Consider the following 15,026-nt stretch of genomic DNA (forward strand, 5'->3'; position numbering starts at 1 on the left):
TTCGTTCTCTAGCGTTAGAACTGAATAGGCATAGATACTGAACAGGCATGCTTGTTTTTCTGGTGTAGTGAATCTTACAGCAGGGGTAATGACAATACAACCGTTTCATGTTGGAACAGAGTTTTATTTGCAGTCTTGTCCCTCTGAGTTGGCACATGTTATAAGCACTAAGTTCACTTACTGTACAAAAGAATGACATGTTTTCTCTAATATTTTAGCAGATGACAGAGTTCCTACAATGTACAGAAGAGTTCTTGTGCAACTAGGACTCAACAGTATGAAGTCAGCAAATATATGCATAGGTCGACCAGTCTTGCTTTCCAGTGCAGATGGAAAACAAGAGGTGAGATTTCTTTTCCTGTCTGTTAAGCTAATTTTGTGCTTGGCTAAGTGGTGGATTGGAGTTCGGTCACAAGTGGGAGATGAGTTTTGAGATTTCAGAATTCCAGTTTTGAATTCTAGTTCTCCACACAATTTAGTGCAGTTATGTGTTATACCTCAGGATTGGAAAAACAGATGAATTGTGTATCAGGCTATTTTTGCAGCTTGGTGTTGAGACTTGTGCGCAGCTTCTGATTGCTCTATGCCTGGATTTAGCTAGCGCCATTAATTGTTTTCAAGAATAATAAGTCACTCCATTTTATTTCTTATTTTTAAATGGTGAAGGGGAGTGAACCCCAGACAACTGACTATGTTCTTTCATTATCTACAGAAAAACTCTGCCCTTAGTTATGTATTCTCTCTCATTCACAAAATTTAAGCCGTATATTTTTAGAAAGCATTTTAGTTCAGCCCTTAAGGAGTCCAGTGCTAATTGCCTTGCATTTTAAGTGTTTGTGGAATATTTCATTTTAACCCAATCCTTAATCCCTTGTGGAGTTTGATTTAAAAGGCATGAAGGTTTTTTCACCTTTTACTAGGGAATGACAACTGAAAAAAAGCTCTTAATCACCAAGTGGTTTTTTGTTTTGTTTGTTTTTTTAAATTTGAAACTCTATGTAGGTTTGTACAGCTTGGCCAATTGCAGGCTTCCCAGGAGGGAAAGTTGGCCTAAGTGGAATCACTCAGAAGAATCTGCGAGTGAAACCTGGTGAGGCAGTCACTGTCCAGCCTGTGGTCGGTGCAGTGGTGCAGGCAGAAGAACTAGATGTGAAGCTGAGGTTTGGAATTTTTCTGTGAACATTACTTCCCATGTTCTGGAATCTGTGTTATAGATCAAGTTCAGGCTTGTTGTAGGTAGATGCAGGTCCGCTTTGCTTTTTAATGAGACTTAAAATATTGACAGGATTGGGGCCTAATTTTGTTTTGGGAAGTAGCATAATACTGCCTCCTGTAACCCTTCCTGGGCTGGAGCCCTGTGTGAGTTCTGCACTCAGAAGATTTGATGAGTTGGGCTTTAGCTAAACTGACTGAAAGATTTAATGTAGCCTGTATCCATTTATAAATTGCATATTTGTGTCTCAGTTCTCAGGTAACTGATAAGCACTTCCTGGTGTCCGGGTGCTGCAAAACTGCATTAAGAGGCATCTTGGTGCTACTAAACTGAGAGGAATAGTCTGACTAGGTTTGAAGGGGCTTTTGTTCCCCAAGTCCTTTTAGTATAGTCTCAGATTCCCTAACGCCAGGAGGGATTGAGGATAGCAGCAATGACCACTGGTTGCTTTGGAGCTTTCCAAACCCATCCTGCCCGGCTGGTATATCGTGGTGTGCTGTCTTCTTGTAGGATCAGCGTATGTCCTTGAGGGCAATTTCTCTGAAGCTTTCCAGGAGTCCCTCTTGGGAACCGTAGAGCTGCTGTCTCCCAGCAACAGTCTGGAACCTCCTGCTTTAAAACCCTTTTGCCACCCTTGGCTAGAGGGGCAGGATTAGCTCAGATTAGCTCTTCCACCCCTGTGTCACTGGTGTGGGGTTTGTACACCCCATCACAATTTGTTATTGATAATTGAAAAGGAAAAATGAAATCATGAAGGGAAGCATGTCAGGATAATAGGAAATAGGAGCTAGCAGGTGTTTTATATATTTATTAGTTTCTTGACCTAATATCTCCTGTAGAAACAGAAGTTGTGCTAAGTTGGTTCTAGCAATTCTTTGTGACCATAAAACAAAAAAAAAATGTGTTTAATTTGGTTTCGGGTTATTTAAAGGATGAGCATGGTCTCTGCTTAAAAGAGATCCTGTCAGGTTAAAAGAAATATTAGAAAAACTCATTACTTGTGTGTTGTGAATATTGTAATTAAGAGGCTGATCATAGAATCAAAGAATATCAGGGTTGGAAGGGACCTCAGGAGGTCATCCAGTCCAACGCCCTGCTCAAAGCAGGACCAATTCCCAACTAAATCATCCCAGCCAGGGCTTTGTCAAGCCTGACCTTAAAATCTGCTCAGGAAGGAGATTCCACCACCTCCCTAGGTAATGCATTCCAGTGTTTCACCACCCTTCTAGTGGAAAAAGTTTTTCCTAATATCCAACCTAAACCTCCCCCACTGCAACTTGAGACCATTACTCCTTGTTCTGTCATCTGCTACCACTGAGAACAGTCTAGATCCATCCTCTTTGGAATCCCCTTTCAGGTAGTTGAAAGCAGCTATCAAATCCCCCCTCATTCTTCTCTTCTGCAGACTAAACAATCCCAGTTCCCTCAGCCTCTCCTCATAAGTCATGTGCTCCTGCCCCCTAATCATTTTTGTTGCCCTCCGCTGGACGTTTTCCACGTTTTCCACATCCTTCTTGTAGTGTGGGGCCCAAAACTGGACATAGTACTCCAGATGAGGCCTCACCAACGTCGAATAGAGGAGAACGATCACGTCCCTCAATCTGCTGGCAGTGCCCCTACTTACACATCTCAAAATGCCATTGGCCTTCTTGGCAACAAGGGCACACTGTTGACTTATATCCAGCTTCTCATCCACTGTAACCCATAGGTTCTTTTCTGCAGAACTGCTGCCTAGCCATTCGGTCCCTGGTCTGTAGCTGTGCATTGGATTCTTCCGTCCTAAGTGCAGGATTCTGCACTTGTCCTTGTTCAACCTCATCAGATTTCTTTTGGCCCAATCCTCTAATTTGTCTAGGTCCCTCTGTATCCTATCCCTACCCTCCAGCGTATCTACCTCTCCTCCCAGTTTAGTGTCATCTGCAAATTTGCTGAGGGTGCAATCCACACCATCCTCCAGATCATTTATGAAGATATTGAACAAAACCGGCCCGAGGACCGACCGTTGGGGCACTCCACTTGATACCGGCTGCCAACTAGACATGGAGCCATTGATCAGTTGAGCCCGCCAATCTAGCCAGCTTTTTATCCACCTTATAGTCCATTCATCCAGCCCATACTTCTTTAACTTGCTGGCAAGAATACTGTGGGAGACCATGTCAAAAGCTTTGCTAAAGTCAAGGAACAACACGTCCACTGCTTTCCCCTGATCCACAGAGCCAGTTATCTCGTCATAGAAGGCAATTGGATTAGTCAGGCATGACTTGCACTTGGTGAATCCATGCTGACTGTTCCTGATCACTTTCTTCTCCTCTGAGTGCTTCAGAATTGATTCCTTGAGGACCTGCTCCATGATTTTTTCCAGGGACTGAGGTGAGGCTGACTGGCCTGTAGTTTCCCAGATCTTGCTTCTTCCCTTTTTTTAAAGATGGGCACTACATTAGCCTTTTTCCAGTTGTCTGGGACTTCCCCCGATCACCATGAGTTTTCAAAGATAATGGTCAATGGCTCTGCAATCACATCCGCAGTGCATCTGGCCCCATGGACTTGTGCTCGTCCAGCTTTTCTAAATAGTCCCGAACCACTTCTTTCTCCACAGAGGGCTGGTCACCTCCTCCCCATGCTGTGCTGCCCAGTGCAGTAGTCTGGGAGTTGACCTTGTTCGTGAAGACAGAGGCAAAAAAAGCATTCAGTACGTTTTGCTTTTTCCACATCCTCTGTCGCTAGGTTGCCTCCCTCATTCAGTAAGGGGCCCACACCTTCCTTGACTTTCTTCTTGTTGCTAACATACCTGAAGAAACCCTTCTTGTTACTCTTAACATCTCTTGCTAGCTGCAACTCCAGGTGTGTTTCCTGATTTCACTCCTGCATGCCTGAGCAATATTTTTATATTCTTCCCTGGTCATTTGTCCAATCTTCCACTTCTTGTAAGCTTCTTTTTTGTGTTTAAGATCAGCAAGGATTTCAATGTTAAGCCAAGCTGGTCGCCTGCCATATTTACTATTCTTTCTACACATCGGGATGGTTTGTCCCTGTAACCTCAATAAGGATTCTTTAAAATACAGCCAGCTCTCCTGGACTGCTTTCCCCCTCATGTTATTCTCCCAGGGGATCGTGCCCATCAGTTCCCTGAGGGAGTCAAAGTCTGCTTTCCTGAAGTCCAGGGTCCGTATTCTGCTGCTTTCCTTTCTTCCCTGTGTCAGGATCCTGAACTCGACCATCTCATGGTCACTGCCTCCCAGGTTCCCCTCCACTTTTGCTTCCCCAACTAATTCTTCCCGGTTTGTGAACAGCAGGTCAAGAAGAGCTCTGCCCCTAGTTGGTTCCTCCAGCACTTGCAACAGGAAATTGTCCCCTACACTTTCCAAAAACTTCCTGGATTGTCTGTGCACCGCTATATTGCTCTCCCAGCAAATATCAGGATGATTGAAGTCTCCTATGAGAACCAGGGCCTGCGCTCTAGTAACTTCCGTGAGTTGCTGGAAGAAAGCCTCGTCCACCTCATCCCCCTGGTCCAGTGGTTTATAGCAGACTCCCACCATGACATCACCCTTGTTGCTCACGCTTCTAAACTTAATCCAGAGACTCTCAGGTTTTTCTGCAGTTTCATACTTGAGCTCTGAGCAGTGATACTGCTCCCTTACATACAGTGCAACTCCCCCACCTTTTCTGCCCTGCCTGTCCTTCCTGAACAGTTTATATCCATCCATGACAGTACTCCAGTCATGTGAGTTATCCCACCAAGTCTCTGTTATTCCAATCACATCATAATTCCTTGACTGCCAGGACTTCCAGTTCTCCCTGCTTGTTTCCCAGGCTTCTTGCATTTGTGTATAGGCATTTGAGATAACTCAGTGATCCTCCCTCTTTCTCAGTATGAGGCAGGAGCCCTCCCCTCTCGCACGCTCCTGCTCGTGCTTCCTCCCGGTATCCCACTTCCCCACTTACCTCAGGGCTTTGGTCTCCTTCTACCAGTGAACCTAACTTAGAGCCCTCCTCACTAGGTTAGCCAGCCTGCTTGCGAAGATGCTTTTCCCTCTCTTCGTTAGGTGGAGCCCGTCTCTGCCTTGCACTCCTCCATCCCGTGGTCAAAGAATCCAAAGCCTTCTCTCCGATGCTGCAAAGTCCCTACTGATTGAGTAGTTGAGGCCAAAAGAAGTATTTATATGAGTGTGGAGTTTTCATTAGGAAGGGTGAAATAATTTTACAAATCTGACTTCCCTTTAAAAATGTAAATTGTCTCTGGACATGCTGTTAGTGTAGATTTTGCATTTGCTTAGGTAGAGCAACTAGACTTGAGCCCTATGATTTTATATAACTTTTGTAGCTGTCTGTGCTCTCAGAAGAATATATGCTCAAACCAGTGGTCCATCTAGTTCTGTATCCTGTCTTGTACAGTAGCCAGTAACAGATGCTTCAGAGGAAGGTGTAAAGAATCCCTGAGTTAAGGAATAACCAGCCCTTTGGTCAAGCTTTTTCTAACCTCATCAGTTAATGCTTGGTTTAAGCCTTGAAGCAGGGGTGGCCAACCCGAGCCTGAGAAGGAGCCAGAATTTACCAATGTACATTGCCAAAGAGTCACAGTAATATATCAGCAGCTCCTCAGCTTTTTATGTAGCCAGTTATAAAACTAGGCAAATATCTAGATAAATTGATGTACCCCTGGAAGGTGTTTGCGTACCCTAGGTGTATCCATACTCCTGCTTGAGAACCACTGGTCTAAATGACTTCAAGAGTTTTACTTAGATATGTAAAAGTAATTAAATACATATGTTTGCTGCTTTAGGGTCATAAAATTGTATGGCGACTTGAAGTTTCTCAAAAATTTATGATATGTTTCTTGTCCTAGAATTTTCTCCTTGATCAGTAAAAGTATTTGGGAAGAGACCTTTTGTGATTAGTAGACTTAGAACTCCCTCTGTTGACCATAATTTTAGTTGCAGTTTCTGTATCTGGTGTGTTTTCTTTTTCTTTTTTTTTTTTTTAAATGTTTTGGTTTAATTTTGTTTTTGAGAAGCATCTTTCTTTCTTTTAGTGTAAAGGGGAAAAGGATAATTTGTGATGATCATCTACAAATATTTCAAGGGTGTAAATATAAATGCCAAGGAAGTGGAAGAATTATTTAACATGGTTACGGAACAAGGTAAAATTAGGGACGAGAAACAGAGAGAAAATTTAGGCTAATTATCAGGAAAAAAAATCCTGAAAGTGTGGTGTGTTAGACAATTGATATTCTTGAGAGGTAAATGGTTTAAGAGCCCACATTTAAAACTGGATTGCATGAAGTACAGTACTAGAGAATATATCTCAGGGAAAACCTTGCATAGTTGGAGTAAAGGTCAGTCCTCAGATCTGCAAATGCTCACATTTGTGCTTACCTTTACAAATGCATGTATTGCCCATTAAATCAATGGATTACTCGTGTATGAAAGTATTTGCAGGCCTGTGGTATAAAATGTGGTATTTACTGATTAGGAAAATGTAGTAACCACCCTCGCTGTAAGTCACAACTGTAGTCACTTGGGAGATGTATGTATCTCATGCTTCTCATTTTAAGGAATGATAAACCTTGACTTATATTGTTGTAAATATAGTATTTTATATGAAGAATCCAAAGAAATGGTAATATTTAAACTGGTTTTTAATGAGCTTTAGAGCAAATATATTTACATTGTATTTATCACTAGACTACAATGAGTGAAATAGAGCAACTTGTAAATTTTCCCGTCAGTTTCTTCTGTTTGCAGAGTTAAATTATATCCTATACTGCAAAACAAAGAATTTACTGTTAATATGAGTAAATCATGGTTTATCAATATTATAGACTGATTCTGTTTTTAGAATTACTGGGGGATTGTAAAATTGTTTTTCATCACAACCACAGGGACAAAGATGCCTGTATTAATGTTGAAGACTTGTCTGTTTGTCTTTTGCGAAATCTAGGTAAGTGGTTTGTGTTTTTTGTTTTACATATATATATATATATATATATATATATATATATATATATATTAGTAGAGAAGCTGTTTCTTGAGAGTAAATATCAGTCACCTACTATCTTCATCAAAGGCTTATTCCAAAATGACTTTTGCCTTGTTAGCATTGGTCATAGGCCTTTAGCTTGTTTTACAAACTCTGTAAACTTTTTATTGACCTATTCATTCTGGGCGACATCACCTCACTATGATATAAATATCAAATAATAATATACTCGCATGAAACATAGTTTTCAGTCCGTCATGGTTGCAGTCAGTTCATTCTGAGATGGTTTAAAAGTCTTCCTTGGTCTTCTGCATTATAATGTGATGTACTCCAAACAACTGTGGTTATGAATTTATTTCTGTTATGAGGAGAGAGAATTCAAAACTCTGCCATGAGGTTTAGTACAGTTTTTAGTGTATCAGTATTTACATTCAATATATTTGACACCCTGAGCCTCCCATCATATTGGACAAAACTGATGCTCCTTGTTTTGTAGATAATTTCCTATCCCTTTTTACATAGCTAAAAATGTTTAGTCCATCTACTCAAACATTTAATTGCTATAGAGTAGAAGCAATGGATTGTACTTCATCAGTACATTAATAGTGGTATTGCCAACCCCAAAAGTAAAAAAAATCATGAGATTGGATTAAAATCTTGTGATTAAAAATAAATTTTGGGTTCTTTTTATTTGCCTTCTGGTTTTGGGCTGTTAGGCTGCATTGGTTGGGTTATATTTTGAAGCTGTTCTCTGCAACCAGGAGGGCAAATCTTTTTTTAAAAAAAAAAGAGAGAGAGAGAGCTGAGATTCTCACGTAAGCACATGACTCCAGGAGCTGGGATTTAAAGTAAAACATCATGTCTCATAAGAGTTGTGATAAATCTTGAGTCAGTGGACAACACTAATAAATAGAGAGTTTCTATTTCTAGGAAAGACAGTTCCTTAATCTGCAACTTTTTATGAGCTCCAAAATTTAAAACAACCAGAAATATTCCAATGGCCAGTCATTCAGAATACTTATCCTTATATAGGCTGGCTATGTTTGAAGGCATCATTTTAGATAAGAACTGTATTTTCCTGTCTTTTATCACCTTGTCTTTTAGGACAGTTAATTTGTGACATCCGTTTTAGAGGTTTGCTGATGGAAAAATTGTTCTAATTCATTTGTATTTGAAAATTATTGCTGGAAAATAAGATTAATATGTATGGTTTTTTTTTTTTTTTAAATTTAATCTTGTTGTAGATGGGAAGATAGTTTTGCCAGGCAACCTTTTGCATCTCACTTTCTATGGCAAACCTTGCAACTTGATGGTGACCAGGGTGAAAGGAACAGATGGGGTCCTGCTGAAAATGCAGAGCAGTACTGTTTTCAGTGAAACACAAGAGCCAGTCCTTGAGAAGACTGATTTGGAGACCAGCGCTCTAAACTTGTCTTTGCAGCTCAGCAAGTTGGACATAGAAGACAACCAGGAAGGAGCATCTACCAGCACTCCATGCAAGCTGATGGCTCAAAGTTCACCAGTTACTTCAAATGCTGTGGTGATAGGGGGTGAGCAGGATTATGACCGGACAGATGAGTTCTGTGACGAGGGGAATGTCAGAGACCTTATTGATGGCTCTGAATTAATCAGAGACAAAGACAGCATGAGATTGTTGCCCATTGGCAAAACTGGAGCAAAATGCAATTTGGATACATTTTACTTCATTTCTTCAAGAACTAGAGTCAATTTCATTGAGAATCAGACCATTGCAACAGAAGAACATGACTGTAAACCTAACCTTACCTATGACATGATAGGTGGTTTAAGCAGCCAGCTACAAACTATTAGAGAAACAATTGAACTGCCCCTGAAGCAGCCTGAATTGTTCAAGTGTTACGGTATGATGTCTAAGAGTTGGTTTTCGTCATCTAAGACAATGTTTTTCTTTAACTTACCATTTCTTTCATCCATTTTAACAAGTCATTCTATATGAAACACGCACTCCCTCTCTGTGTGATACAGATTTGATGTACTTTAGTTCCCAACTAAACTCTGTTATAATTATCTTCTTTACAGTTGTTCCTTTTTTAATAACCAAATGTTTAGGTTGTAAGGATCATGCCTTAGAGAGAAGAGTCTGTGATGGTGTAGTTACCCAGGAGAACTCATGACAAGCAGCAAGGAGTTACAGAGTCAGTCACTTGAAAAATAAAGGTACTCTTCTGTAACTCCACTGCTTAAAGTCTGTTTTTATAGAGTTCAATTAAAAAAAGTGCATTCAAATTAAAGATCGTCTGGCCAATCAAATTCTAGTTTTTACCCTCTTCCCTCTCCTCTTTTAATTCCCTCTGTCTGACCCAGAGTTTCTGCAAATTATAGAAAAGAATATAGTGCAATTCACCCATCTTTCCCCCTGTGAATAGGAAAGGATGCAATGATTTAAATGTTAAAATTATTTATTATGATGATTTCTTAGATTAAATCACAATGCTTGGAACATTGTAACACAAGATGGAACAAAGCACTAGAGCAGTGGTTCCCAAACTTGTTCCGCCGCTTGTGCAGGGAAAGCCCTGGTGGGCTGGGCCGGTTTGTTTACCTGCCGTGTCTGCAGGTTCGGCCGATTACAGCTCCCAGTGGCCGCGGTTCACTGCTCCAGGCCAATGGGAGCCGCTGGAAGCAGCGGCCAGTATGTCCCTCGGCCTGTGCCGCTTCCAGCGGCTCCCATTGGCCTGGAGCAGCGAACTGCGGCCACTGGGATCTGCGATTGGGCGAAACCTGCGGACGCGGCAGGTAAATAAACTGGCCTGGCCTGCTAGGAGCTTTCCCAGCACAAGCGGCGGAACAAGTTTGGGAACCATTGCACTAGAGAGTACTGTAGAGAACAATAATAATTCTTCACTTGCAGCAAATGAATTAGATGATCTTAATACGTGTTTTCTATCCATAATTTCTAGGAAAAGTTAGTCGTGGGGAAGTTTTTTCTAGAAAGGGAATAGATAGAGGTAGGAGAGTGGTGTGGCTGCTATTCTTGCAGGTTTTTTGAGGTAAACTCTGTCTGCTTTGACCCATAAATCACTCTGAGTGGAGAGATTGTGCTCTAGGTGAGAAGAATCTGCCACGGTGAGGGAAATAACCAGGTTTTCACCCTCAGAATCATGATGTCAGTAGGGGGATTACTTGTCTCTCTCTGGAATGGCCAAGGTGTTTGACCCCCCCCCAACCCATGTATGTTCTGAGATCCATGTGGTCCTGGGATATGGGCCAGAATTATTCATTCCAGGGGCGCTATGCTTGTGCATTGCTTCTCCTCTGGGGAGATGTGGGTTGACGGAACAGAGGGACAATCCATGTTAGACAAAGATGGGTGTGTCAGTTGAAATTGCATAGGGCTTCCCTCTGGGTTTCTGTGGGATACTGCCATGGAGAATGCCCATCCATGCTCTATTTAGAGAACCCAAACCTCAAGATGCACCAGTGAATTTCATGTGTCAGTGACAAGGGATGCTGCTGCAAATCCTGCACCATATCACAGGTGAGGTCTGGATAATCAGCACCTCCTCTGCTAATGGAATCAGAGAGATGATCAAGCCGTATATTTGCTTCAAGATCATTAGGCTTGAATATGTGGTTATCTCCAGTACAGTAGCATAGGAATTGAATACTAGACCAGACACTTGGTCTCTTTCCTTCACATTGACAAGCATCAAGGAATGTGCAACTATTCCCTCGGTGGACTTTAAGGAGTAACCTGGCAATAGTGGAAGTTTCTTCCTAACTCTTGTCAATTAATACTTAGTTTTTTGTTCTGCTTGCATATGTACTCCTAGGGGTTGGGCTTTGTATCCCTACAGAATACACAGTTCTCAGGAATTTTATCTCATTAGGTTTTGTTCCCTTACCTCTGTGGTACAATTGGTCCTTCTTGTAAACCTGGCAATAAACTATACAATATTTCATTGACTGTTTGTCATTCTACCGTATTTCAGTAATGCTCATTCTGCCAAGGTCCCTTGTCCATTGTCAGGAATTCTAGTTCACCTATTTTTTGGCTTTTAAACTTCTTGTTTTTAATTTTTGGGCGTGGGCCTATTTTATTGGACTCTAGGCTGAAACTGTTTAATTTTTTCAGAATATACTTGTGTTCCCAATCTGTCTCTCAGCTGTAATTTCTCTTGAGTTTTAACTATATGCAGAGACACCTTGTTTTACCGACATCCCTAGCAGATGCCCTTGTCTGACCTAGTGCTCATCAGTAGCTCTCAGCTATCCCCAATCTCTAATATTTGCTATTACAGAGGCACATTCATTCTTATTTTTGATATTTCCAGTGTTTTTTTATATTATTATTTAGGGTGTGCATACCTGTAATGAAGTGGAGTGGTTTTATTGTGCTGGAGTATTTGTACAAACAGTATTGTAGGAATCTTGAGTAACATGATAAAGATTTAATTAATGTTAGGCTTTCAATCAGAATTATTTCAATAGGATTACTGGGGAAAAATAACATTTTATATAATTTTTATTAAAAAATAGTATATACCTATATTTCTTAAATAGAAGCATGCAGAATATAGAAATCAGTAATGTAGACATATATATTGTAGAGCGGTGGAGCATAGTGATTTGATTTGTTCACAACTGTCTTAAGCACAAGTAACGCTTTTTCTCTCTGTTTTGTGTTTGTTTAAAGGAATTCCTCCTCCTAGAGGGGTGCTACTCTATGGCCCCCCAGGTACTGGGAAGACCATGATTGCTAGAGCTGTTGCAAATGAAGTGGGAGCCCATGTTTCAGTTATTAATGGTCCTGAAATTATAAGCAAGTAAGTTCATCTAATTTATTACATCAGTAACTTAGAGACATCGGGACAAATTCTGTACTGGCTTATATCCATTGGAGTTGCACAGTGTATAAATACGTAGAATTGGGTCCAGTACATATGTCCCAACTCTCAGAAGTTCATGGGGAAGGGATTACGCTGCTTATTGTTCTAGAGTGAAAAGTACAGTTGTCACCCCCCCCCCCAGTGAAATGAAGTAACAGGAGGCTGTTTTCTTCATTCCTTTGAAGAGGAGTCTTATATTGTATAGTACAGAGGGGTATGTATGGCAGTGGAATGGGGAAAAAAAGGACATAATTTGATAAATAATTAGAACTGCATCTGCTTGCCAGTTGTATGTCCAACAAGGAAAAAGGATGGTTTGTTAAAGCACAGTAAAATAAAGGATGAGGCTATAGATGAGAATTTGTCCAGTTTGACCAATGTACATGGCAGAGCAACATTGCTGGCACATGATGGCATATATCACGTTGGTGGATGTGCAGGTGAACGAGCCTCTGATATTGTGGCTGATGTGATTAGGCCCGATGATGGTGTCCCCTGAATAGATATGTGGACACAGTTGGCAACGGGCTTTGTTGCAAGGATAGGTTCCTGGGTTAGTGGTTCTGTTGTGTGGTGCGTGGTTGCTGGTGAGTATTTGCTTCAGGTTGGGGGGCTGTCTGTAAGCAAGGACTGGTCTGTCTCCCAAGATCTGTGAGAGTGATGGGTCATCCTTCAGGATAGGTTGTAGATCCTTGATGATGCGTTGGGGACACCATCATAGGGCCTAATCATATCAGCCACACTATCAGAGGCTTGTTCACCTGCACATCCACTAATGTGATATATGCCATCATGTGCCAGCAATGCCCCTCTGCCATGTACATTGGTCAAACTGGACAGTCTCTACGTAAAAGAATAAATGGACACAAATCAGATGTCAAGAATTATAACATTCATAAACCTGTCGGAGAACACTTCAATCTCTCTGGTCACTTGATTAGAGACCTAAAAGTGACAATTCTTCAACAAAAAAACTTCAAAAACAGACTCCAGTGAGAGACTGCCGAATTGGAATTAATAAGTAAAACTATTTCCCCATGTTTATTCCCCCCATTCCTCAGACGTTCTTGTCAACCGCTGGAAATGGCCCACCTTGATTATCACTACAAAAGGTTCTCTTCTCTCTCTCCCCCCCCCCCCCCCCCCCGGCTCGACTGCTGGTATTAACTCCTCTTAAGTGATCATGCTCCTTACAGTGTGTATGGTAACATCCATTGTTTCGTGTTCTCTGTGTATATAAATCTCCCCACTGTATTTTCCACTGAATGCATCCGATGAAGTGAGCTGTAGCTCACTAAAGCTTATGCTCAAATAAATGTGTTAGTCTCTAAGGTGCCACAAGTACTCCTTCTCTTTTTGCGGATACAGACTAACATGGCTGCTACTCTGAAACAGTTTATAACAAAAATTCTTCTTGTTAATCCCTAAATGCACGACCTTGCACTTTTCGCTATTAAATTTCATCCTATTACTATTACTCCAGTTTACAAGGTCATCCAGATCTTCCTGTAGGATATCCCTGTCCTTCTCTGTATTGCCAATACCTCCCAGCTTTGTGTAATCTGCAAACTTTATTAGCACATTCCCGCTTTTTGTGACAAGGTCAGTAATAAACAGATTAAATAAGATTGGTCCCAAAACCGATCCCTGAGGGACTCCACTAGTAACGTCCTTCAAGCCTGACAGGTCACCTTTCAGTATGACCTGTTGTAGTCTCCCCTTTAACGACATCCTTATCCACCTTTCAATTTTCATATTGAGCCCCATCTTTTCCAATGTAGCTAATAATTCCCCATGTGGAACCGTATCGGATGCCTTACTGAAATTGAGGTAAATTAGATCCACTGCGTTTCCTTTGTCTAAAAAATCTGTTACCTTCTCAAAGAAGGAGATCAGGTTGGTTTGGCACGATCTACCTTTTGTAAAACTATGTTGTATTTTGTCCCAATTACCACTGACCTCAATATTCTTAACTACTTTCTCCTTCAAAATTTTTTCCAAGACCTTGCATACTACAGATGTCAAACTAACTGGCCTGTAGTTACCTGAATCACCTTTTTTCCTTTTCTTAAAAATAGGAACTATGTTAGCAATTCTCCAATCGTACGGTACAACCCCTGAGTTTACAGATTCATTAAAAATTCTTGCTAATGGGCTTGCAATTGCATGTGCCAGTTCCTTTAACATTCTTGGATGAAGATTATCTGGGCCTCTGGATTCAGTCCCATTAAGCTGTTCGAGTTTCGCTTCTACCTCAGATATGGTAATATCTACCTCCATATCCTCATTCCCATTTATCATGCTACCATTATCCCTAAGCTCCTCATTAGCCTCATTAAAGACTGAGGCAAAGTATTTGTTTAGATATTGGGCCATGCCTAAATTATTATCCTTAGGTTTGAACGCCATCTTGTGGCAACTCAAGGAATAGAGTCCCGCCCCAACTGGGAAAACAATAAAAGTTCTGCTTCTAAAATATTGTGATTGTTTCAGGTTTTATGGTGAGACTGAATCAAGATTACGACAGATATTTGCTGAAGCCTCTCAACGGTACATTCATTTTCGTTCGTTCTGATTTACATACATGTTCATGTGTGATACTAATTTTGACATTATTGTGTAAAGAAAAGCTTATGAAGTTCTCTGGATTGTAATATTTTCCCTGCAGAGGTATTTTAAATGTAGATAAGTTTTATTTATATACAGCTTGGCACAAAGGAGAGTAATGAAGTTCTAATCTACACATTTTGTGTTTTTGGTCACTTATAATAAGTGCAATGTCATTTAAGGAGGAGGTTGCATAGTATTCCAAACCAATTAGCGTGTGTCCTAAATAAAATATTAAATTCTCATCCTAGTTGGTGGTAGAACTCAAACCTCTCATTTGCAATAGAAAGGAACCCAAGCCAGATACACTGGATCCAGATCCAGAGTTCGTTTACTTTAGTTCCAAGGGTGTTAAGAAG

At 40.9% G+C, this 15,026-nt stretch overlaps 1 protein-coding gene across 4 annotated transcripts in view; it reads left to right on the forward strand.

Annotated features, from left to right (window-relative positions):
- AFG2A (AAA ATPase AFG2A) overlaps nucleotides 1-15,026 on the forward strand; it is a 312,880-nt gene that overhangs the window by 1,980 nt on the left and 295,874 nt on the right. For all 4 annotated transcript variants that reach the window (XR_012158550.2, XM_073341065.2, XM_073341067.2 and 1 more), the window contains exons 2-7: nucleotides 219-343; nucleotides 1,003-1,160; nucleotides 7,095-7,153; nucleotides 8,437-9,072; nucleotides 11,868-11,997; nucleotides 14,554-14,610. Coding sequence is in view for 3 of the 4 variants with exons in the window: in XM_073341065.2 (XP_073197166.1) it covers nucleotides 219-343; nucleotides 1,003-1,160; nucleotides 7,095-7,153; nucleotides 8,437-9,072; nucleotides 11,868-11,997; nucleotides 14,554-14,610 (1,165 nt within the window). In the remaining variant the exon portion in view is untranslated. The remainder of the gene's footprint in view (nucleotides 1-218; nucleotides 344-1,002; nucleotides 1,161-7,094; nucleotides 7,154-8,436; nucleotides 9,073-11,867; nucleotides 11,998-14,553; nucleotides 14,611-15,026) is intronic.

This window comes from Lepidochelys kempii, chromosome 4 (genome assembly GCF_965140285.1).
Source record: "Lepidochelys kempii isolate rLepKem1 chromosome 4, rLepKem1.hap1, whole genome shotgun sequence".
Taxonomy (NCBI): domain Eukaryota; kingdom Metazoa; phylum Chordata; order Testudines; family Cheloniidae; genus Lepidochelys; species Lepidochelys kempii.